The sequence below is a fragment of the Perca fluviatilis genome, chromosome 10, assembly GCF_010015445.1.
Source record: "Perca fluviatilis chromosome 10, GENO_Pfluv_1.0, whole genome shotgun sequence".
In the NCBI taxonomy this organism is placed as follows: Eukaryota; Metazoa; Chordata; class Actinopteri; order Perciformes; family Percidae; genus Perca; species Perca fluviatilis.
In genome coordinates, this window is record NC_053121.1 from 25,071,679 (window position 1) to 25,098,388 (window position 26,710).

The 26,710-nt window shown below is 41.7% G+C and overlaps 1 protein-coding gene across 1 annotated transcript; it reads left to right on the forward strand.

Annotated features, from left to right (window-relative positions):
• Positions 1–1,964: 1,964 nt before the first annotated feature.
• On the forward strand, positions 1,965–25,345 carry apln (apelin). Its single transcript, XM_039813356.1, has 3 exons — positions 1,965–2,152; positions 17,629–17,801; positions 21,181–25,345. Exons 1-2 carry the CDS (start codon positions 2,086–2,088, stop codon positions 17,793–17,795), a joined length of 234 nt encoding a protein of 77 aa, XP_039669290.1. The 5' UTR covers positions 1,965–2,085; the 3' UTR covers positions 17,796–17,801; positions 21,181–25,345.
• The last annotated feature ends 1,365 nt before the right edge of the window (positions 25,346–26,710 follow it).

Sequence of the window (26,710 nt, forward strand, 5' to 3'; positions counted from 1 at the left end):
GCTTTCTGTCAGTGAACAGTGAGTACCTTAGAGAAAATGCTGTAAACAGATTCTTTTAAAGTCACTTGGGCGAATTATCTTTCAGCTAAAAAAAGGACAGGCTTGGATAAGCATCTTTAGCCCCCCGGGGGCTTGGCCACCCCTGAGGTGAGAGGATTGCTTCACATGAAGTGAAGGCTTCAAGTGCTGTATGTAAAAATGGAAGGTGCTCTTGTTGTAGGATCTCAAGTGGGTGGCACAGACATGTTGCCCTCTGGGACCCGGGGCCTTAGGGAGACAATGGGCGGGCTGTGTGAAGCCGGAGCTGCAGAGTCGAGGGTCACAGGGCCCCTCTTCTCAGGTCTACACTACTAAAGTGACTGTTTAGTGACAACACATAGAAAAGGGGTTGTGTGGAAGACTATGGTGGGGGGGTTGTGTCTGGAGGTTGTGACCAGAGGCGGTCCATCCATCATGTGTCACTTCAGCCCTTTGGGGACTCTATGAGCCTAAAGTGAACTGAAGCCATACCAACAATATCTCATAAAAAAACATCTATGTTTAAGATGATTAAATTGATAGGTTAGTATTTTTCAAGTATTTTAACATTATGGTGATTAGTTTTCTGAGGGTTGTTGGACCAGACCAGAGGGCGGAGTATAAAATGCCATAACTGGGTGGAGTTCAGGGTTTCTTTTATATATTCTATGCATAAAATATACAAAATGTATGGTCCTTCCCAAATTATTCTCTTCTCAAGAGGGGATGTAGAAACTTGTTGCACTGATGTGGCTCTGTGGCTAAATGCGATAAGAAAACTTCTTGTACTTCTACTGCCTGCTTACAGTTCTCACAATTCACAGCAAGCAGTGCAGCCTTTCCTGTTGATTGTATGATAAACAACATTTTTTTTTTTAAAAGAATTGATTTATTTTATAGCCATTGCAGGGTGGTGGTTTTCTTGCGGCTTTTGTTCGTGGAAAGAATATAATCTGTGTAACAAAATAAAACAAATGACTTCAGGGGCAGTGGAACAAATAGTTCGAGTGATGTGATCAGGCAGAGTCTGATAAGTTTTTTCCTGCGGTTACTCCCAGTGTCACGGACACTAACTTCAAACAGCGCAAATGATTTAAGCCATACCTTCAGCGCCACTGAGGGTAAAGAATAGTGTGAGGAAGAAAGGTCTATACAGCTGGCGTAGATACAAAAGCAGGAAAGCATGAACCTCATCTCACACCTTCCCTTCTTTCATCTACTTCCCCTAATAAGCTGGTATTTTGATTCCTGGATTCCTGGCAGGCTGCCCTGTTTGCAATTCAAAGAGTTTTCAACAAGAGCATCTGTTTGGGTATTATCATAAACCTGCATGCACCCCCACCCTTCACCTCCCAACTCCCCCCTTTTCCTCCCTCCCTTTGCAACCGCTCTCTTTCCTCAGCCGTGTGCACTTGCATGTTTGTGGAAAAGGGGTGGAGAGGGCTGGTGATGGTGGGGTTAGGGGGGCTTTTCCTTGACCCACAGTCAATGATACATAAGCCACATGACCAACTAGACTCATACACACACACAGAGAGAAACACACGGCAACAGACAGACCTGCAAGCTGACTTCCAACACATTCACAGCTCCACTGAACTTGGCTCATGCTGCTTTTTTTCTGACAGAAGAAAAGAAGAAAAACACGCACATACACACGCACACACACACACACACACACCTCCGTGGGAGAGCTCAGATCAAGACGTGCCTTCAGTCTTGGAGTGGCGCTGTCACACACTGATATACAAATACGCATTTAGACAAATACACAGGCACAGTCAGGGAGCCACCATACACACACATATTCCCACAAATTGACACACTCACTTCTCACACTCATACACACACACACACACACAGGGGAGCAAACAGTCTCTCTCTCTTTCTTGCTCGCTCAGCTGCTCTCTCCCCCTCTCCCTCTCTCTCTCCCTCCCATCCACACACACACACACACACACACACATACAACACACACACACACACACAACACACACACACACACACACACACACCACTACAGTATATCAGCGAGTGACTAGCGGAGAGCCAGAGGGGAGTGCAGAAATGAATGTGAAGATCCTGACGCTGGTGATTGTGCTCTTGGTGTCTCTGCTGTGTTCTGCCAGTGCTGGTGAGTACAGGAGCGGCCAGCCTCGTCGCCGGTCGTCTCCCTCTGCTTTCTATTTCTCTCTCTGTTTGCCTTGTGCTCGTGCAGGCATCTGTAGTTGATCAGTTACCCAGCATGGTTAGCTTTCTGTGGGCTCTAAAAGGCAGGAATATCAGCACCTGGCTGTATACAGTACTGCAGTGCAGTGGTTATACTGTCTGCTATTGTACTGCCATGGCTTTTATGATAAACTTGAATGTGGTTTCTAGCTTAGATTGATCATTTTTATCCCTGTCTCACCTTGATGTAAGCTTGTAAGACTTGGGGATAAAATATTAAGAGGTTTTTGTTGATGGACAGTCTTGTGTGGAGCTATGCCTGAGTGATAGATAACGCTGGATGTATGGGTGATTGTTGGGGCTGTTATGAAATGTAAGATATGCATGGCACATGTTCTGTAAGGTGGAGTGAATCAGACTAATGTATGGCTTGATATATTCCATCTGACCCAAGTGCTATATGATTATTACATGACTGTGATTGTGCAGCAGGGCAACACAGCACCTATATTGCGTGCCTCCTGTGGTGATGATAATGAGGACTACAATTGTTGTACGCATCGATAGGGGGAACACAGATCCCAGATGCACGGATTGTCTCCTGAAGGGCTCAGTCTTGATGCCTTGTCACAATAAATTTCCGTAAAGTGCTTCTGCGTCTCTGGAGCCATTGTTGGACTAGATATCAATTCCAGTGTGAATCTAAAATGTCTAATACTTGGAAGAAAAACATTGACTTGGGACAATTATGCAGGGCATATTCTCTCTGATGGCTCATGGGAGTAAATAGGTTCTGAGAAATGTGGCTGGGGGGTTCAGTTTGGAGACCGATGGTCAGCTGCAGATGTGATGCAGGTAACATTGTGGTGTGAAAAAACAACAGTTAGGCCTGTGTAAATGTCTGGACCATTCTTGGAATTATCACCTACCTACTAACTACAGTGGCTTAGAAGACACACAGACACACTGTGTTTATATTTAATAAATGTAGAAGATGCTGTACACTGAATGAGATAAAGAGAATGTAGCACAGACTATGATTATAAGATGCTGTATACACTACATCTTGGAAGATATAGGCCTAGGAATATATACTGCACAATGCTGTGTAGGCAATATGTAACTAGGTGCTGTATAGACTGTGGTTGTAAGATGCAGTGTAGACTTTATGCTTGCTAGATGCTGTCCACTCTGTATATCGATCCACGGCCAGAGCACTCACAGTCCTCATGCTTCCCAGCACATTCGTTACAGCGACATGCTATTTTTGTCTAAGGCTCTCAGCACATGAGTAAATGGGAAGCAATTATCTAGCATCATGGTCAGTGTCGTTTTTCACGCCCTGCGTGTGGCTAAGCATGTTCCACGCCTGAGAACCCACTGTGCTACACCAGCGATGGGGAAAACAAGGCTGCTGTGCCTTGGGCTTTCATGGGAGCTTATCCATCTCAACGTTGTTCAAGTCATGCCGCTTATGTGCCTCTCTGTTCCCTGGCTGCTACTGTAGTATCAGAGCTCCATTGACACAGAGGTAGAGAGAGAAAGGGAGTGAAAGAGAGGAGGGGATGAAAGTGTGTTGCAGCGTTGATGGGTGTGGGGAGGGATGCTAGCTGGAGTGTGTCTGCATAGCACAAGCCTCTGCTACAGTATGCGCTGTCGCGGGAAGGTGTCGGAAGAGGCTCTGCATGTAGGCAGTGGGTGTGAAGCCTTTCATCTTGAAACAAACGCTTTTCCAGTTCAGTGGGCTTTCTCTCTTTAAGGCATCTGTGTGTGGACATGTGTGTCTCTGAGAAAGCAGAGAGAGGATGCACATAGAGTGAGACAGAGACAGTGTGTGTGTGTGCACTTGCAGGAAGCAATGAATATAGAACTGAATCTGACTGCCATAGGGTGGGGAAGTGTGCATGAGTCTTGTATTTATGGATGTATTTGCACATAAGCAAGAAGTCCTAGTGCAACAGGCAATTCAACTCAATAACAAAATGCTACTTACAATATTCATTCAGTACACTAAAAGAGCTGCTATGGCCTTCTCTATGTAATATTAGCATCCTTTAGCAGCGCACTTCAATTACCCATCCTTGAAAAGCACTCTGGCTGAAGAGTGGGCTCCAGCTTTAGACATGTGGTATCCATAATTCATCCCAAGGCCGATCACTCTTCCTCTCTGTGTAACTCGTAAGACTGGTAACAGTCTCAAAACATACTTGTGTCTGTCACAGCCTCTTAAAAGATATCAAGGCCTAATTTTTCTCCGCCATGGAAACTCCTTGCCAATCTTCACCTAGGGATGTACAGGATAAAAACAATAGCAGCTGGCTCAGACACACACATACTGTACACACACACACACACACACACACACACAGACCGAGTGTGTAATTGTGAGGCCTGGATTGAACAGGTGAGCCAGTTGTGAGTGTGAGCGGGGCACAAGGCCCAGATCAGAGTAACATGGCATCATGACTTTGCGTAAACATACACGCCACTTTCCTAAAGCCAAATGGCGTGTTATCTGTACGCATTTTGAGCTATCCACATGTATGTCTACGTTGTATACAGCGGATGTAAACATACGTTACATACAGTACGTTGTGTTGTTACATACGTTGTGCGTGTTATCGCGAGAACGTCTCACGCGTTTAAAAAATAAATAAATAAATAAAGGTTGGGTTTAGGAAAAGAACATTGGGAAAGGCTTTAGTAACATAAAAACAACAAAAAACAAAAAAAAACACGACAAAAACATGACAAAAACATGAAAAAACATGACGGTGACCAACGTCACACGCTTAGGAAAACAATAAACGGTTGGGTTTAGGAAAGAAACATTGGGGAAGGCTTAAAAAAAAAAAGGTTGATAAATGTCACACACGGGACGCGGTACCGGCTCTCCTGGGTAAAAGTCCTGTGTTTTACCCATCCACCCCCCGAGCCAACCTCCCTCCGCGGACTTACATCCTTTCATACTACTCGCTACGGCAATAATTCACACGTAATGTAGGGTCAATAGAGGCCAAACGGCGTTGATAAACAAGCTAAAAACGATTATGCGACTTGATAACAAGCCAAAATGGCATACGAATTGGCGTGTCATACATACGCCACTTTATGAGATCAGTCTGGATCAGAGCTATTATCTGGCAGAGAAATCGTCTGCTTGGGAAGGGGGCGATTTTATGAGAGCTGTCAGCAGTGCTATTATTCCATATAAAACTGTGATGCATTGTTGAGGCTAGCTGCTCTGTGGCACCATCATGCATGCATACTGTACTGTAGCCCGCATCGCTCACATGCTCAACTAAGTGCTACAGGTCAAGGTACAGCCAAAAAGACGAGGGCTACAATACATGCAGCCACTAATTAAGGCACCTAGAGGCATAAAACGCCGTTGAACTAGGTATGATTATTTTGTTAACAACTTATATAGATCTAAACCAACCGTAACCAGGAAGCTTTAAATCATAATCCTGGGTTTTCTAATGTAAAGAAGGTGTTTTTGCCTGTGGACGTGATTATGGTGGTCGTGGAGAGAACAAAAGCAGCTAAACTTTTCCAGATGTCCAGGCATAACATAATAACAGTGGGCAAACATTTGTGTCAAAGGGGGAGCGGTGGAAAGGTTATTATGGGATTATGGAGAATCACAGAGTCTTTCCCCCTTTTTTTTGAGGCACAGGAGCTTGTGAGCACCAGCTGGGTTTATGTCACACACAAACACAGAGGGCCAGATGAAATCCGTTTCATGAGGAATCCGTATTTCCTCGTCATGCAGCATTACGTGGAAATAGAGCCAGCAGCCTGCAGCATCAGTGTAGTTTATCTGCTGCAGACAACACATGCACGCACACACACACACACACACGCACGCACGCACTCATGCGCACACACACACACACACACACACACACACACACACACACACACACACACACACACACACACACACACACACAAAACACTTCATGAGTTGTGTTTGGGATGTGAGTAAAGAGGGATTTGTTATTGTCTTGTTGCTTTGTCACTTAGCCTTTTAAATAGTAGAATTAGAACTATATTGTTATTATCCACAGTTAGTATCCATGTTGCCTAGGTTTAAAGCTTTAGTGCGTAACTTTTTGATATTAATGAACGTCCGTTACATTCAAGCCATTGCCAAATTAGTTGCTATAAAGCTAATTAAGACTATCAGCTCCACACAACTCTCTCTGTGTTTTTCAGAATGGCTATGTTCAGAAGATTGTGGCGTTCCCGTGCAGAAACTCAAGTGTAGATAATTACCTCTTCTGAAGAGTCCATCATGTTTTTTTAATCCTCCGTGTCCTCCTTGGCTACTAGTAACTGCGTGGAGGGGGTGGGCGCACGCGCGTCACAAAATACTTGTATCATGTAAAGTGCATCAACAGTTTTCTTGTCATTACTTAGAATTCCTCATGGGGGCGGCAGAAACTATGGCGTGTTATCTGTATGCATTTTGAGCTATCCAAGTGTATGTCTACGCTGTATACAGCGGATGTAAACATACATTACATACGTTGTGTTGTTACATACGTTGTGCGTGTTACCGCGAGAACGTGCCATGCTATCGCGAGAACGTCTCACACTATCTGGATATGTTATGCTATTTTCACGACATATTGTTTAGCCAAGGGGGAATTATATCGGGAATTTTCTAACAGCGACAATATCTCCTAGTTTTTAGCACAAAACAGACATTCATGTGTGGTTATTTTATCGATTAACAATTTCTGGATCAATATTTACAGCATTGTTATGATTTAAAATTTTATATACAGCGACAGAAGATTTTCTCCATAGCTCCCATCCTATAGGGTTCATAACACTGTACATACGTTTCAAAGATGAGATTTTATTTCAAAAGCTCCCAGTGATAAACCACTTCACATCTGTATTATATCACCCAACATGAGATTGGTGAATGGCACTCACAATTGCTCAGGAGTGGGTGGGAGTTAAGGAAGAGATTTAGTGAAAAATCATAACTCATTTGGTAGGGATATAAGGCTAACCTTTGGGCTAACACTCCCCAGAGAGCTCAGCTGTTGAAGACTTTGGCATATGTGACTGCTGGGCTGCTGTAATGTAATTCAGAACCCTTTGAATGAATAAATCTACTCACTTAGATCTTCCCTTGAGAGCAAATGCAGTGAACAGGAAAAAAAGTAAAAGAGGGAGTACAGACGGGCCAAGGGACAGAAAAATAAAAGGGCGGACAGGAAGAGAGGCTATCTGGGAGCGGAGAGGTTGTGTAAGCTTTCCATGAAGGAGGAAGTCACAGCTATATCTAAGAACTCACAGCTGGTGATCAAGTCTGCCTTTACTAATTCATGTGTGGAATGACACTTCTTGGCTGTAAATAAAAAGTCGGAATTTTTATATATAAGTCTGTTGCAGTCCAGACCCCCCTTTGAGTTTTGAGGCCACAACCTGGAGGTTTGGGTAAAGGGTGGTGTGGGCGAGGGGTCCTGTGTTAACCAGACCTCATGTGATCACCAGACCTTATCCTCAGGCCCGGGGCGCTCCTTACAACTTAATTAGAGCCAGATATTTCAAAAAACTGCTGTTTTCCACCAATGTTAAAGTGATTTATGACTCTCTTTTTGAACATTAAGTGTTACATTTATAGCAGTAGATCAGATTCCTGATCAAGATCTGAGTGGACATTTTTATTATAACGGGCTGCCAGACCGCAGAATAAATATTGTGGTCTTTAGGAATGCAGGTGCTTTAATTACTTTCATGCTCAATTTGTAGAAACCCAGAATGGAAATATATGACTTCTGTGTATTGCTTTAGAGATGTCATTTGTGGTAGAAATTACAGCAACTAAAACATTATGTAGGAGTAGAAGAGAATTACTTTGGAGAATCACATAAATATGGTTAAGGGTATTGTCACCATTAATGTCAAACCTCTATAGGCACCATCATGGATCAGAGAGATTTCATATAATGTATGGCTAAAAGCGCTGCTCTTGCACAGCTGGCTGTTGTTAGGCAGTTCTAAGTCAGACAATGGATGTCACTGCTGTGAAGACGGCAGTGTGGATTGGGGCTATGGATGGTGTAGAGGGATTTAGTAGATTTTCGGTTCGTTTAGTGACGCCCCCACTGGGATCTGCCTAAACTTCAAGCCTTAGGCAACAGGATGTGCACGTCACTTTATTCTCAGAGACTTATAGGATGTTGTGGTGCACCTCAAACTTGGTTTCAAACTGTCATGCACCTCATGTTCTCGCCTTTTATTGAAATGCTTGAAAATGTAAGATCTCTTCCATCTTCCAAAGAACTGGGGCCCTTCTGTGACAACACAGAAATCCTTCATTTATGAAATCATGCATTATTCATCACAGTCTCTCATCATACACGTTACTTTCCCTAGGAGACTATTTCACATATACAGGTCCACGCTTAAACGTTGGTCAATCAAATTATCTGCCACTGACTAATAGCATGGATCTCCCCACTGACCTCCTGGATCAAGACGGGGCCCCTTGCTGTGTCCCTCTGTCTCATATACTGTTCATGAGGGGCCGCCCTGCTGTCAGGGCCCCTTGAACATAAACAGATGTATGTGAAAACAGAAGAGCAAAACTATATATGGAATTCATAAACATGAATCCATATCAGGCAAACAGTTCATCCTAACAGCTGATGAAAACCTTGTGAACACAGAGGGCCAATAAACACTAAACTTTAGCTCACCCTCAGCAGAGTAGTTGAATCTTAAAAATCCTTAAAAATCCTCATGAATTTTATTTCTTCACTAAATACGTGTGATGTGTTTCATTGCATAACCTTCAGCCAAAGGTTCTTCTTTCCTACGCACTCTCAGTATATCAATAATAAAACTGTTTTAGCAGACTCTTTTCATTAGACATAATCTAATCGTGCTACAAGTTAAAGCAAAACAAACATACCATCAAAACTAAATTACTGGCGATTTTAAACAAGTGCTACTTTTATATATACAAATATTTATGAAAAATTGTTGTTTGTGCTACAAAGCCTTTAAGTTTTAACTCACTCACTTACTTTTAGAGTAGGGAGGGCCATAATTCATCAATTACATTCAGAGGTATCATGTTCATGTGGTCCATTTGTGGTATAGTTTTAGAAAATACTGCTGTCAAAGTTAATTAGTTCATCCAAGGAAAATGGTATTAAAAACTGAAACTACTAGTTACTGACGTTTTGTTTTTTACATATTTGAAAAGTTTTGTCTGATGCAATGCATAACAATTGAACACAGCTTAATGCATCAAACATCAATTTAGTTATTTAGCATATATTTGCCATATCGTGATATATATCAATATCTCAAAAAGTGATACCTTGAGTTAAATAAATCTTTCCAGTTAAGATTTAAGCGTCAGAGCCATTGTTTTGCATTATTTAGTTTGGTTGAGAGGTAACAGTCTGATGCAATGTCGCTGCTATTTTCCTTCAATAGTACTGAATATGCTATGGGGAGAAGCGATGGTTCCCTCAGGCATTAAAAGCTGCAGTGAGTGAACCCTGCGCAGTGACGTTTCTCTCCCTCTTTCTGTCCCTCTCTTTCTCTCACATAAAAAATGGGAGAAGGCACGCAGGTTCACAGCATGGGGGTAGTGATGACATAGGAGAGGGAGGGGGCTGTGTTTCACATCTGATTAACGTGCCCATGGAAACGAATGGTTGGAGGATCCCTTTGCCCTTGACATGCAATCTCTGGAGATTACGGCAATTGTTGGTAGCCTTACCTGCCTACTGTACCTGCCATGCGCAAAGATTTAACCCGCTGAATGGAAACAGCCACACCAGCATCTCCCTGCTCCTGTCCTCAGTTTTGACACATTTTGAAATCTCCCCTCTGAGCTATTCTATGTTTGCTTCTCTGACTGCTCATGTTCAGTAGGCTCCAACGAGGGCTGGGCAATATATCGATATTATATCGATATCGTGATATGAGACTAGATATTGTCTTAGATTTTGGATATCGTAATATCGTGATATGACATAAGTGTTGTCTTTTCCTGGTTTTAAAGGCTGCATTACAGTAAAGTGATGTACTTTTCTGAACTTACCAGACTGTTCTAGCGGTTCTAATATTTGCCTTTTCCCCACTTAGACATGATGTCCACATTACTGATGATTATTTATCTAAACTCTGTGAAAGTTGTGAAGATATTTTGTTAAAGCACCAATTGTCAACCCTAGAATATCGCCGCAATATCGATATCGAGGTATTTGGTCAAGAATATCGTAATATCTGATTTTCTCCCTATCGCCCAGCCCTACCTCCAACCCGCAGTAACCCTGTAGCCACGAATTCACCCCTTCAACTGGAGAGGGATTGTGAATAAACCAACAGGCAGTCAAGTGGTGAGGGGAGTCAGTGGCTTTATTAGCTGGCTCAATGCTGCTGCCGGCCCTTTGAACTCACAGCGCTCTGATCATAGCAGAGTATGCAGTCTCACACCTCATCATTTCATACACTCTCTAATTCAGGAGCATATAGCACCACACATCACAGGCGGCTGACTGACTCAAAGAGACATCTGCAGAAAGCCAGAAACTAGAGGGCTGCACAGTTTGTTTTCAATTTGTTCTGAACCTTTAGTAAGAGTCGGGGGTTGCTTTCAGAGCAGGGTGGACAAGGGGTTAAATTTAAAAGCTGCAGAAATGGGAACAACTTTTCATGCACTTTGGTTTCCTCACTGGAGTTTGTATAGACAAAGCCAGCCTTCAACTCAGCCACAAGCCTAGCATTATCACAATACAACAATGCTGCATATCAAACAGGTCCCGACAGAACTAAAAGAAAGTGCTCACGACCAAAACAACCTCCCCCCCCCTCCTGAGAGGAACACTCAGAGGCCAAGTGTGGTGGCCCACAGAGGAGGTTAAAAACATCACAGCTACAGTCAGGGGGCTGATCAGGGATTCAGACTGTGCGCAGTGAAATCTGTAAATTGAGAACCAGGTCGATTTCGACTGACAATGTCATTCTTTTTGCTCCAAACTGAGCGGCTTTCATGGTGGCTGCCATGGTAACGTGGTCTGAAAATCGGCAAGCAATTGGTACCAGTTTCTGCCAAGGCCCAGGCTTACTGGTAGGCATGCGATAAGCAGCATTTCCGACACTAAATGTTGGATAGTGAAAGCTGAACAACAAGGGACTGCCTCCTTAGTTAGGCACCATTCCATATGTGCAGGATGAATGTGTGGGGATGCTATCAGGCAGCGAGCAAATCCCCAGTAGGATGCTGTAACAGTGCTGGGGCTTATTCCAGGTTAAAAGAATGTTTGGCTTGTATCTGGCATAATTAACACATCTCATCCATGGCTAAATAATCCTGATCCCCTAATGTGCTTATGCAGTGGAAAACATCTCTGCCCATGACATGTTTCTGTCTGGCTGTGTGGGTTAGTATGTCTGTGGTAATGGCATGCTATAGAGGGATTCATTTGCTAAAGCTACTTTTAGTGAATGAAGGAGAGAGGCACACGATGGAGACAGCAGGCCAGATCCTCTAACGTCATGGTAATAACCATGGCTACACACACCAGGGTATTTATTCTTCCTGTCTCCTACTAACACAAATATTGCTCTGTTACCCATAAGGATTACACACACACACACACACACACACACACAATAATAAGCTAAAACTACCTCCCATATAAACACAAATAATTGCTGTTATCTTTATATTACTATATTACTGTGCAAGTCCTTGGTTTGTTTTTGCAATAGAAACCTAATCCACCATTACATTGGAAAATGTTGTTAATGAATGCTTTAGTATAGTGTTTATGGTATGTGAATATGACATGTAACTGTCAACAATACAGAAGTCAGATTTAGTCTAATCATAATGCTAATATGGAGTTCAGATAGAAGAGTCTACAGCCATGCTTTGAGATAAATGCTCACATGGGCAATGCTAACATGCAGATGTTTACCAGGTATAATGTTTGTCGCGTTCACCATCTTCGTATATAGCATGCTAACATTTCCTAATTAGCACTGAACACAAAGTACATCTGAGGCTAATGGGAATATCATTATCTTAGCAGGTATTTGTTCATAAAGCATTGGACAAATTATATTTTTGACCTGATAATGGAGCTATATAAAATGTTAAGGAATCACGGAAATTATTACAAGTCATCCTGACAGGAGCGTTAAGGTCTGTGCTATATGTCATTGTAATCCATTTACAACAAAAGGGAACTGAGGTGGAGGTGCTAGAGGAAAAGTCAGGGGATCACCAAAGTCAGTACGATACATCTTTTGGGGAACATGAATGCCTGTACACAATTTCATGTCAATCCATACAATAGCTGTTGAGATATACCAGTCTGGACCAAAGTGGGAAACTGACCAACCATGTGTAGAACTATGCCGCTAGCAAGTCTAAAAACATCTCAGTCCCTTGTGAAAGAAACTACGTATCCAGCTTGAATCATTTATAAGATCTTTTATGCCAAAATATTAGGAATAGATTCATACAATAGCTGTTGAGATATACCAGTCTGGACCAAAGTGGGAAACTGACCAACCATGTGTAGAACTATGCCGCTAGCAAGTCTAAAAACATCTCAGTCCCTTGTGAAAGAAACTACGTATCCAGCTTGAATCATTTATAAGATCTTTTATGCCAAAATATTAGGAATAGATTAGAATAGAATCACACTGTGGGCACATGGGGCCTCTGATTTCAGTACCGACCCGTTCCCATCCTCCCAGCTTTGTTTGTTTGTTCACACATCAAGATACATCTTTACAAACTGCAGTAAGCAAGATTCATGACACAGAGGTGTCAGATAAGTGATGTAGGGACAGTAAAGAAACAGAGGAGAGAGTAAATGTTTTTGAGATGCTTAGCCAACCGAGAAAATGGATCAATGAGATTGCACATAATTGATTCATAATCAGTGTGACTGTGAGTGATCAGCAAGACGAGGAAACAAACAGATAAGGTCCAAGAGAACAGCAAAATCAATTTGCGGTGACACAGAGAAAATTAAACACAGCAAGGATTAAATGTGGATGGCCATGCTTGACTGTGCATGTTTACATTTGATGCAACAGTTTCTACTCGTGTTTACTTGTTGCTACAGTAAGACTCACAGGCTGGTATAGTTTCATCCCTCATGTCATAGTGGCAGAAAAACCACTACGCTGTGGCTGCATTTACAAGTGCAGACATTTGTTATGTGGTCGTTTTGGCAGTCGATACACACAAATCAGCTTTACAACTATTAATAAGCAGCTCTGGCCCATTTGCCATGCTCCCTGGGTTCCTGCATTGACACACAGCACAGTGATATACAGTTTGCTCTTGCCAGCCATGAGGGCAGTTGATGAACTTGGCATTAAACCAGAGGACAGCCATTTCTCTTCTCTGACTGGATGGACAGGTGCTGGAAGATGTATGTAACTCTCCAGGCTCCACTGATGGACTCTTTGCAGCATCAACAGGGATAAGCTGTCAGTATTGCACTTTCCGCTGGGCCATAACAAGACGGAGAGCCGGCCATTTGAAAAACACAACATAACAGATATCACCTTAGGAGGTGGTGGTGAAACTAGGGCGTGGAATCAGGGAGCAGCCAACCAGCTATTCATCATTAGTCTGGAGACTGGCCAGTTTGTGACACTGTCAACTATTCTCTTCTCTGCCTGACCACTTCTACCTCTCCTTTTCTACCCTCTTCTTTTTAAGGAGGCGGCAGCAGTAGTAGCAATAACCAGGCATTCCTGAGATTCCCTCTTTATTAAACTTTAATTAGGGAATTACCAAGTGGGGGGAGGAAGTGTTGAGATTTGATGGAAAGAGGGCAAACTCAGGGATTCAAGATCATCAGAAGTAGAGATAAGAAGCTTATTGTTGTAAGACATATGTTATCCTGCCATTTTACTGTTATACCAGCTGAATATAAACATGGGAATCTCTCGTGGGAAAAGATCAAATGGGATACTATAGAGGCCGGATCCAATTTCAGAGCAATAAGATAGCGTAGATATCTTTGTTTATGGAGATGAAATATGCATTAACCAATGATAAACCTGCCATGGAATCAATCAAAAGGTTTTATCCAGATGCAACAGATGCTGCCACAATCAATCTCTATTAGTTCCCCTACAGATGGGTAGAGATACAAAGCTAGCTGTTGCTGTATGTCATATCTGTCACACCGAGATGCTTTCCCTGCAGGCTGCAAGAGTTAATCTATACTGCCAGTGTTATCACTGGGGCCCGGCTTATTTTTAGCAGCTTTCATTACACTTTTCTATCCTGTAGCCAGATTGGATGGGTTGAGATTTGTCAGGAGAATCACAAGATGTTCTCCCTTCAAACCCCAGTGCAGAGCAGTAGCTGACAGCTTGCTATGGCAGGAGACATCTAAATTGTCTCATTATGGACCCTGGGTTATGACAGCCAGAGCCACCCTGTAAGAGGAACAGCAGATGAGTTGTGTTAGCCAAGATACAATTACTTTACCATCTTGCATTACAGTGTGTGTGTGTGTGTGTGTGTGTGTGTGCATAGCAAGTGCGACTCCATGCATGTGTTTGCAGCACCTCTTAAACTAGCCATTGCTCAAACATCAGCTGCAGTTGGGCGTTGTGTGGCACTGTAGTTCCTGCAGGTATCACTGTGAGACATTTAAGATGTCAGTATGCTTTAACCAAAGTGCTGGTTGGATGGTCAAACAGCATCTGAAATCCCCACCTTTCCAGGGTTTGCATCTGACAGGTTATGTAACCTTCCGAAACTGACAGTTCGACAATCACACTCACTTCATGCAGCAGTTGTTTGGTTGTGTGGATCTGAGAAAGTAGGCAGGATTTTAAGTATCAAGCTCTTTTTTTTTTTTTTTTCACCTAATTACTTCAGGCACTTTTTCATGTGTACAACCGAGTTCAACACCATGAATGTCTTCGAGAAGATTCTGACCGAAAGTGTGTACCGTTATCCGTGTTTGGATAGATATCAATATGAGGTTTTTTATTCCACCTTCAACTGTGACCATTTGAAACAGCTAAAACAACGTTTGCCTTCAGCAGTGTCGTATGAAACAGCTTACGAACAAACTACTTTGCTTCAAGCATATCGACACTTTAATAGCCAATACTGCAGCCTTGTGTTTCTGTGTGTTCGAAGTCTAAAGAGTGTTTTCACATTCAAACCCCTGGATTTTCGAAAAAATGAGCTGAAAGCCTTCAGACTGTGTCAATGTCCCTCATTCACAGTGAATCTAGAACAATAACAAAAGGATAATGCGCAGATTAGTGCTCCTAGGGGCAGAGATGGGCTTTAGATGCGGAAATATGCAAGAGAGACTTTCCCTGCTGCAAATGAATTAGCCCACTGTTCACCCACAAATATAGTGTGTAATGTGCTTGCGGAAGAGGATTAGTGTGGATGTGGAACTTGAGATGTCTGGCATTTCAAGGATATACATCGAAAACATTCAGCAAGCTGTCTAGCTCAGTCATACAGTTCACCATTATTTAAACCTGAAGGCTAGAAACACTTCTTTTTCCTCTTTTTCTATGGAGAGTTGTTCTTTTAAAAAGGTCTTCAATATACCACAGCTGAAGGCCAATAAGAGAATTTGCCTTCCTCCTAATGTTGTTTTTAATTCTGCTCTTGAGGAAAGCTGCCCTCCATTAAAACAATATGATCTAGGCTATTAAAGACGTCTGAGTGTTTTGAACGCAATAGACAGATTTTATAGACAGTTTTTGATGCTGTGCCTTGTTCATATAACAGCCTGCAGTATTGGCCCTCTGCTACAACTAAATACACTGACTGATGAAAACCATCTTAAGGAACCAGAGAACCTAGTATCATCATGGCTTTTGTAAGCTGCTCAACTGCTGTCCTCAATATAGCCTACTTGGTGCTTTTCCAAACCTTTGCAGTCATGGCTGACTTATCTTAAGCTGTGTCCTCACTCGAGCCCTCGTAAACCAGAGGAAGGTCATTCTCTTGGGAATTCTAAAAATGGTGCCAGTGTCTCTTATGAGAGAGGAGACAGGAATGTCATGACCCCATGTGAGTGATGTCAATCAGCTTTTTGATGGGAAATGCCCAATGGGGATTTGTAGTTTCTTTGAGAAAAGTGGGTTAGTTTGGCTCTGATCATATGACATATTAATCTTAAAAAAGGAGAAAGTTGCACTGTTGAAGGGGTTCTCCACCAATTTTACCAATGAAGTTAATTGAAAAAATAACCCTGATAAGGTCATTGGGGATATCTCTGTTTGGTCTTGACACTTTAAAACTAGAGGTGTGGCGTTTGGAAAAAGTGGTTATTTAGGACGTGGGGATTATGGGCATTATGGGAAATATAGGATCCAGTGTATTTGACCCACACTATGGACTAAAAGTCAGGATATCTGGGCCTCTGTTGCTTCAATTTAGATTTTTAAAATCTGTCTTGTGAGTCTTCCAAACTTTACAGAAGTCAACAGCTAAATCACTGTAGTACCCCTTTAACCACATCTACACAGCTCCATTAACTTACATTCTTTATGAGATACACAAAGGTTTATGTACATTTAATTGTTAATTCAAATTAAAAATGCATGACTGTATAGGTACTGCATACAATGACTCGCCACTAAGATATTTAACCACTATAACATGCCTAAATAAAAAGACCTGCTCTGCCTTTACTTTAGTTTTTATTGGACTAAATAACTGGATGTAGTATGAAAGATCACCCACGTTAAAAATATCCCATTACAAGTAATAAAAATATGATTGCTAAATATGATTGCTAAACATGCTTCAAAAAAATCTCTCAATCTCCAAGAGGAGTTCTTTTAGTTTGCAATAGGTTAAGAGGTCATAGAGACACTTAAAGTGGCCCAAACCATTTGGAAAAGAGGGGCTTAAGGGGATCAGGCTACACTTATTGAGAGATGACTGAGAACATGTGGGATTGCTCTCAAAAACACATGTACTCACACACACCTTCACAGAAATTCTCACACAGACACAACGCTATTAAACTCATCTCTAATCTCGGATCAAACACTGCGACAGGATGCACCTCCACGAGGTCTGGTGCTGTGCAGTGTTTGTAATCTTGGGGGAGAGTGACAGAGACATGAGACACGAGGGTTTGAGTTTCTCGTCTATCTGCTGTGCTTCGGTACCACCACACTTGATGAACTACAATGCTGGGTGGGCTTAAAGAGGCCCACACACACACACACACACTTATCTATACATGTCTCTTGTTTCCTCATCCATTATCACTGTGATCCCTCTTTGGATTTTGCTACACATTTTCTGTAGGCACTGATGGATTTAGCTGATAATCAAAATGTGATACTCTTAGTGAGAAGAGGCTGTGAAATACCATTTACTGGAGAGGTCATCTAATTGGTCTCTCCTCTATCTGTGTCCTCCAGGTCCCATGGCCTCCACGGAGCATGGCAGAGAGCTGGAAGAGGCGGCTACAGCGAGAAAAATGGTCCAGCAAAACCCTGGGAGGGGCGGTCAGAGCCACAGACCAGCCGGCTGGAAGAGGAGACGCCCACGGCCACGTCTTTCCCACAAGGGACCCATGCCGTTCTAGAGCGAGGTGAGATTACAGCAGTCAGGGGTGAAAAGATGCTCGTTAGGTTTTTATTTGGCAAAGCATACCATCAAACTGTAATGTCAGTGTCACACAGTAAAAGTGGATTCTCTTGGTAAAGTACCTGCCTATCTTTGCTGCATTGTACCAACTTTCTGTCAAGTCAGAGCTACTGGTTTCTCAAGAGACTATGAGCAAAAGCACTTCCCGATTTATTATCTGCTGACTAGTGAGGAAACACAATTTCAGTGAGGAACTTCTAAGGGGAATATGATGGTGACTCCTAAAATACTTTGTTGGCAGAATCAGTTTGGATGTTTTCAATGACAAATGGGAAACTCAAACTCTTACAGAAACACTGGAAACTCTGCAGCCAGACTCAACTCCAAGACAAGGATGTTATTGTTGGCACTGTAAATAAGTGTATGTCTTAACAGATTATTGGACTTTAGCTTACAAGCTTGCATTGTAGGCAGCACAGTGGCTCAGTGGTTAGCACATCTGCCTCACAGCAAGAAGGTTCTGGGTTCGAGTCCAGGTCATTCTGGGCCTTTCTGTGTGGAGTTTGTATATCTCCCTGTGTTTGCGTGGGTCCCCTCTGGGTGCTCCAGTTTCTTCCCACCATAAAGACATGCATATTAGGACTACAGTTGAAAATTAACTGACTGGCTAACACTGGTGCATTTACAGAAATGTTGATTAATGTGCATTGTCCTAATCAAATAAACTTACAACTTGCATGCCTTTGTAGTACAACAAAGGATTAAGGCTACGGCATTTATTTCCTCATATTGGAGACAGTTATAGTTGGAAACGTAACCTTTGAGCCAATTCAGCTAGTATACATCGTTTCTCTCCAGCTGATTAAATCAATTAAATCCCTTTTACCAAAGATAATACTTTGAAGAGTTGGGTTTCCTAGCGGCACCATTTTTCTCATGAAGGACTGTTTAACTTGCTGTCAAATAAAACAAGTCTTTGTGTGAAAACTCTTTCATCCAAAATCAGAGATAATATTTTACTTATCACCTTTTCACAGTTTGATTTTCTTTTCTGAACCAAAACAAACTCTCTTTATTTCTATAAAAACAGATCAAGCTTCATTGAGAAACTAAAACATACAACAACTAATTAAACAAGATGATCACATTTACAGTATATACAGCTTAAAACTCTCTATGCACGTGCTAGTGTTAGTATATTTCTGTGAATGGAAAGCAGTACAATTATGTCCCTGCATTAAGAAGTGCGGGACCCATTCACATGTCTCTCCCAGACGCTGTGAGGGACAGGGAAACTAGACAAGACACAATATCCCTGCAGGAGGTGCCGACCATACAACAATGACCTGCAGAGGGTCGCCATAAATTAAAGCCATAGTGAGAGGAGGCTGCAGCCAGAGAGTGTCAAGGCATGGTTAATCAGTTTTAGGTAAAAGGAATCAAAGCTATAGAAGTTTGAATGCTATTTTCTTCTAAAGCAGCCGCAGAGGTTTTATAATCTATAGTGGATTTTTGATCATTATTGTTTTTTTTGTATTTTTGAAAAGACTTCTTTTGAACTCATTCCTGCTTTCAATACGGGTCATTCCTGCTTTCAATACAGTATTCTAGAGGATCAGCACAAAGGTGAAAACAATGAGTAAGGGCCGAGCCAGAGCAGTTTGCACTTGAAGGACAACATGGGTCCTCCAACTTTCCTCAGTCTGCCAATAAAATGTGAGAATCCTCTCTGCAATTTGAGTGGTCAGAGCTTTCAGTGTTCAGGGCTAGAATGGCCACAAAATACAGAGAGCTTCAGGAAGTTCTGAAGCTCTGTAAAAGTGAACGGCTCAGTGAGTCACAATGCCGTCTCTGCAAACACCTTTTAAACCACAAAGGTGTTTTGTTAGCTTTCCACTCTGGCTCCTCTCATTCTTGCTAAGTTCATAGTTCACCTCATTCAAGGGTTTCTTCACATAACATGCCAATTTACCCCAACCTGACCTCAGTGGGAATCAGGCTGCATTTTAGTGATAATGCTACCAGCCTTCACTGAGTAAATGATCCAAACAAGGAGTTAAACTTCTACACAGTTCAGTCCCAGTTTGTTCTTTATGCCTTAGTATGATGTATTCTGACTGAAGGAATTAATTCTTATCTAGCATGAATCCATTTTACAGCCTTCTAAAAGCTTTAAGGCTTAGTTCATCCTTGTGTGTCCTGCTTTCTTCTTCAGTTTGAGCTGATGATGGGAAAAACACCTCTGGAAGCAGCTGGAGATGCATTTTGTTTGATCAAAGCTAGAGTTCAATGGAGACATCCAGCTGAGTGCTGGTGAGACTCGTAGGCAGGCAGACTGTATGTGGATATGTCATTACTGGCCTGAACGTAATTACTGTAAAAGTAGAGATTAAGAACAATGATTGACTTGAAAGCGTCCGTCCACTCTATGCTATTTAGCGACATCTCCCCATTACAGTGTCAAAAGCAGCTCATCTTTTATTCCCTAAGACACCTGAGGTAAAGTTTGACTTTTCATCACTACACATTCCAGATGTAAGCGATTCTGAGAAGAAAGATTGTGACCCGGGTCATCCTTTGAGGATCTGAGTAGACTCAGATCCGAACGTGCTATTACAACTCTTAGATCTTAGCCATGCCAGTGACAGTCCAAAAGAGGTCAGGATATTACAGATTTAAAGCCACAGGCAATTTATGAAATCCCCTTGAGACCCCAAGTGTGGGTAAGCTCAGTGAATGAGTCTTTTATCAAAACAATGTAGAGCAGGTCTGCAATTCTTCCCATACACTCACAGTACAGTAGTTTGACTTCAAGGGGCTGCTGAACTGAGATCATACCATGGACCCAAAAGCACAAAAGACGACGACAACAACAACTCAATGGAGATTAGATATACGGTACATCAGTTCTCGGGGCATTACATGACCACAGAAATATGCCATCTTAAAACAAGAGCAGGCTCTTATCAGTAAATGCAACAAAACTCACCTGAAAACTTGGGAAATTATGACAGAACAGACACACAGAGTAGATAAAAAAGCGATGGAAGATAAAAGATTTCCTCATTGTGAAGGAGTGATCCAGTGCCCCGAGCATAGTATAATGTAATGCTTGTGTTTTCTACGGTGAGATATACAATTGTTTTTCTTACTCCCTGCTGCACTTTTCTATCAAAGACAATGAAATCTGGTCTTTTTCTTCACTGTTTTCTAGTTGGTGCAAGATAACAGGGTATAACAGTAGAAGCTCTGGTAGAAACTTCCTGAGGGGCATTCTTATTGGAGAGGAAATTTAATGTCTGCAGGACTCATGAAATGATTTTTAGGAAGCAAAAAAACACATGCTGATGGCACTTTTTCTGTGTTATTTTCCTGTTTTGCAGGCACTGCTTTGAGCGCCCTCCCCCAGGTTCTGATTTCTATGCTCTTCCTTTGCCTTGGGGGGCCTTGCAACGAAGGGCCTACGCTTGCCCAGCCTGAAGAGTGATGTCCATAGCACCTGCTGGTTCTTCAAGCAACTCTGTCCACAAAAATCAGGACAAGCCGCTCACCCTCAGCTCTAGGAGGAATTGGGGGCAGGGAAGGGGGGTGGGGGGTATGGAGCCAGAGCTATCAGACTCTATTTCTCTGTCTCTCTCTTTCTATTACTCTCACTCCCTCACTTCTTCTCTCTATCTCTGTCTTCTCCCAAGTGTTTTTTCTTTTCTTTTTCAATTTTCCTATTATTTGCTTAATAGAGCCCAATCACAGCGATCTCCCTGAGTGTCTCACACAGTTTGCATGACATGTGGTGGAGAGGGAGCCCGGTCAAAACAATCTGAGTCTTAAAGCATCTGTCACTTCACCACGGTGTGGTATTCCCATCTCTCAGATCCAAGGTTACTGCAGCCGCTGATTTCATTGCCGTGTAGCTACTTAACGGCTTTACTAGCGGGAGAGGGCGCTAATAATGTGGAAGGGCAGGGTCAGTTTTGATAGTTGACAATATTAAGTTCACTAATGATACTCTGGATGTCTGGTGCGAAGAAGAATTCAAGGTGTTTAAAATGGAAGAGCAAGACATTTGAATGGCATTATATCCATCGCTTAATTATCATTATTAATGGTGCTTTGTTCCTTCTAATGACAGTACGTCCACATGCAAAGTTAAGTTGGACTGAAAAGAAAGCACATATTGTCGAAACAATCTATTTAAGTGACAGAATAATTCCTTAATTTAGAAGATTCTTTAATCCAAAGCTGTTTCTGAACTCATTAACACCTTGGGGTTTACTGACGCGCTCAAGGTTACTGTAACATGTCCCACCTTGGACGAGTCCTTTGACCCCAAATCCCAATCCCAATCCTGTCCCCAATCCCCAGCCTTCTCACCATACTGCTGCCCTGTGCAGCTGCTCTACTACACGACTGTTAACTGGCAGGGGCAGTCTGCTCCACCGACAGGCTGCCTTGCCTTTTAATGAAGTGCCAAATAATAACCTTCTCCACAATGCTGCCAGGAACAAAGGAATAAAAGGTTAGGGAGAAACACATTACCTCTTGTTTGAAGTCTTGATACACTGACACATTATGCATTTTCAATTTCTGCAAACAGAAATCCCACACGAGACAATGTTAGCGAGGACCGTTAAAATAGACCAAAAAAAGAAAGAAAGAAGAAACAAAGCAAATATCAGCTCAGTTAATATGTCACCATAATCAGCCTACCACTAGTGCTCTGGCTGTTTTAATATTCAGCATAAGGCTGGTTTGACCCTTTGACCGAAATCATTCACTAACGAAATGCTATGCCTTTCCATCATACTGGAATATATTACTGTTTATGTTTATTTCTGTGTTAAGGTAGTTTTATTTCTTTTTTCTCAGGGTGCTGTGATAGAGGCTTGTACTAGAGCAGTCTATTTTGTGCATTTATTTAACTCAACACAAACATACAGTACATTTAAAGCTACTATGAGCATATTTTCGTATATTTCCTTACTCTTCCTCTATGTATTCACCAATATAGCCATGTATCCAGATTCAGTCCTTTCTAGTCATGATCCTTTCCCTACATTATGTTGGGTACAGTTGCCTTTCTAGTATGCCCTACCACAGCACAGGTGGTCGTGGCTTTGATCATTACGCTCATTAAATCCTGGAGTTAATCTTTCTCAGATGAATCTCCCCAAGGCTGGCCGGGGCCACTTAGTCTGAGCTCATTGTTAAATTGGCTTAGACTGAAACCACACCCTTCCCCCTTTTCCAATCCTCGAGCCCCTGCTGATTCAATGTGTAACCATGTAATCTATTAGGACTGTAACCTGTAGAGCAGCCACCTTGCAGTCGTTCGTTGTGTATTAGGTGTGTGGAGCAACTTCCTTGTTTTTTTCACTTGTATTTTAGGTGAAAATCTGATTTAAATCCACTGTGATTCAATCAGAAAACTCATATTTCAAGTCAGTTTTGACCACACAGGCAACTGGCAGGTTAACCTAGATATCCAACACCCTTTCCCTCTCGCCATGTCTCATGCAAATATTATAATAAAAAGCAGTCTTCTCAGTCCCAGCATGAGAAGCTTTTATTAAGAGAGCATCTAAAATCACAGTGGTAATCCACCCAGCCAAGATCACCTTGATTAAAAATGTATTAAATCCTAGGGCACTGTGAAGAGTAATAATAATTTCAGTTCCACCATTATTTTTTCATACCCTCTCAGACAGAGATGTAGATTTCATTAATGCTCGGGAGTGAGACAGCTTTGCTCAGGATGTCTCATGTATTATTGGGGAAGATAGTAGGAAGATATGAGCTGGGGATGGAAGTTCAAAGCAGCTGGAGTTTGGATGCTGGAAGTAGACTGGGTCATGACAAGGGGTTCAAATCAATATTTCCCCATCTCAGAAGTTATTGTTACGGAGCCGAGCAACGTCTGTATCCGCACTGTTCTTCATGAATGTATCCTCACCATCTGCACCAGCCATGCTGCCCTTTCAGAGACCAGAGCAAACCAATGTGTATGTAAAGTACTCTTTTTAATCTTGGTCTGGTTATCAGTTGAATCCAAAAAATCAAAAGCCAAATATCCCACTGATCCAAAGCCTCCGGTGTCAACTAGTCCCAACAAAATAGACGCGGCTTTGCTCCAAGACTTCTCTGTATGGGTTCGCAAGGCTGCACTTTTGCAATTCCATTATGCTGCTGGAATAATACACCCTGAAAACAAGAGTCTCCTGGTATGGAATGGTTTTCCAGTGTATTGTGACAATTTTTTTGTCTGATTCTTGTCTAGCTGGTTGTCCAAAGCTTACTTTTTGAGTACAGTGTAAAAAGCTGTATATTTTGTGGATGTAACAAAATAGAAAAGTAGTCTGCAGCACAATATGTCATGGACACGTGAAAGCTTTCAGGCATTCTTTTCTTGTAGATCATACCCCACAGCCCCCCCCCTGCACATCAGGTTAATGGGCCTTGTGGTGTGGAAGGACAAGCACGTCCAGGCTCAAACTGAAATGGTAAACCAATACATTATGCTCGGGGAGCAAAACCATTTTCCTTAATGGTCTTTTCCAGCAAGGCTTACACAAGAGAAACGATTCCTATCCTCTCAATGTTTCCTCTCCAGTTCCTCTTCTCTGTGACCATCACAAGGCCTGAGTAATGTTCCTATGCACTTGTTAGCATGTTTTCCTGATAGAAAAATGTTTGTTCTGAGAACTTGCCCCTTTGTGTTTAGTTCTTATTGTCCAAATGCATTTGGCTGGGAGTGTTTAAGGAGTGGCGATGAGCAGAGAGATAGATTTGTGTTACAGGTGGAGACGAGAATAAGCTAGCAACAGGTTTTAAAATATTAGCTTAGCTGTTGATCTCTGTTTCCGAATATAGACCCAACCCCACGCAAAATCTTCTCAGAAGAACACAAGGTTTTTTTTTTATCCTATTGTCATTCTATACTCAGTTATCTGCCAGATAAAAACCCTCTAAAATGACATTGAACTCAAAAACATTTCACTTATTGTGGAACACATTCCATGGTTTTACCTTGTGAATCTCTAAGCCCATCAAACTGTATCATGTTGGCCTTCAAAGTGGGTGTGTGCAAGATCAAGTGGCTGATATTCAATCCAATGCATTCACACATTTCCATCGGCTGGGCAATCCAAAGGATAACTAGATTTTATCTCCCAGGGGAAATGACTAAGATCTGTCATTATCTTGGAGCCTCAAAATGAGACTTCCTACGCCCAGAATAGCACATGCCCCTCCTGCCTTGATTGCGACACATTCTCCATCTATGTAACCACTGTGTTTAAGATCAGCTCATTCAGAATCATTCAGAACAATCGAAGGAGAGATGCAGTCTGTAGGCTTACACGCCATTGCAACAGTGTTACTAGGTCTCGAGCAGATACCATTTAAAAGACAATGTATTATTCCTGAAACTTATATTCTGTTTATGGTGTGTGCTCATATTACTCACCAGGCCAAATGTACAGTCCCTGTCTCTGTTTTGATGTTGAACTGGGCAAAAATAAATGACATAAATAAATAAATAAATAAAACAAGTGTATCAGAAATGGTTGAAATACTGTGTACATATTTGAACTTTTGGTTTCTAATTTATAAAAGATAAGCTTTAGCTCTTGGAGTACTTATTTTATTTTTTCCTTTCATGCGTAGCTTTGTGTTTTTATTTTCTATTTCTGTAAAGTGTGTAAATATATCTTTATGATAATAAGTAATATTAAAAATCTTATTTTAAGAAAACACTGTGTTGTGTCTTTTTTTTCCATTAATGAAAATGAATTTAAAAGACTAAAGAGTCATCATTGCATGTACATCATCATTTCAGTTACGTGTGTTAGAATGCTAATATTTGCTAATTAGCATTAAACACAAAGTACATTTACCTGATGATGGTGCTACATAGAAAGTTGACAAGTCACCAAAAGTATGACAATTTAACCTGAGGGGAACATGAATGTCTGCCCCAAATTTCATTTCAATCCATTTAATACTTGTAAAGACATTTCACTCCAAACTACAAATGTGAATCTCATGTTGGGTGATCGAAGAAAAGTCATGGGAAGATCAAAATCAGGTGGCTTCGTCCTCTCGGGGACATGAAAAACAACAATGCATTTCTTCCACATCAATCCATCCACTTAAGATAATTTAACTTATACTTAAGATGTTTCAGTCCAGACCAAGATGGTGGACTGACCGACCAATCGTCAAACTGACATTACCATCCCTAGAGCCACAAAATTTAAGTTAAGTTAAGTTTAAGTTGTAGCTCTGGCAGACATTATCGAGATACTGAACAACAGACTGAAGTTATATGCACAGTATAGTAAAACTGCACTTGGAAGAAATATTGGCACAGCGTAGTAGCATCAATGAGCCAATTCATAAATCTTCAATTCAAATGGGATGCTCTAATCAGAATAAAATCAGCCTTCTCATTATTCAACAGATGTGCTTAAGATTTACTATAATTTGTTTTACATAATTTACTTAAAGTCAACCCAGTTCTTTGTGTAATTTACCTTTGTGAAGCTGAACCTGGCCTGAAACTCCACAAAAGACATGTTGACATGACTGCCACGGCCATTAACCTTTACCTTCAGTTGAATCTTGTGTAGAAATTCATTCACTGCAGTATGCACATGCCACTTTAAATGTAAATCCACTCCTCATCCATTAAGCAACACTTCACCAGTGACAGATAGCCTTTACAAAGCTTATAGTGCATACTAAGCATGCTGTACATTAATGCATCACAGCTGCTGAGCATGCATGGAGACTATGGATACGTCTCCATGCACTGAGATTCAGCATGCATACATGTCAAATCTACATACAATGGAGGGTTCTCCTGTTTTTACTGCTAGATAATCAGAAAAGAATTCAGCAGAGATAAGTGCACTG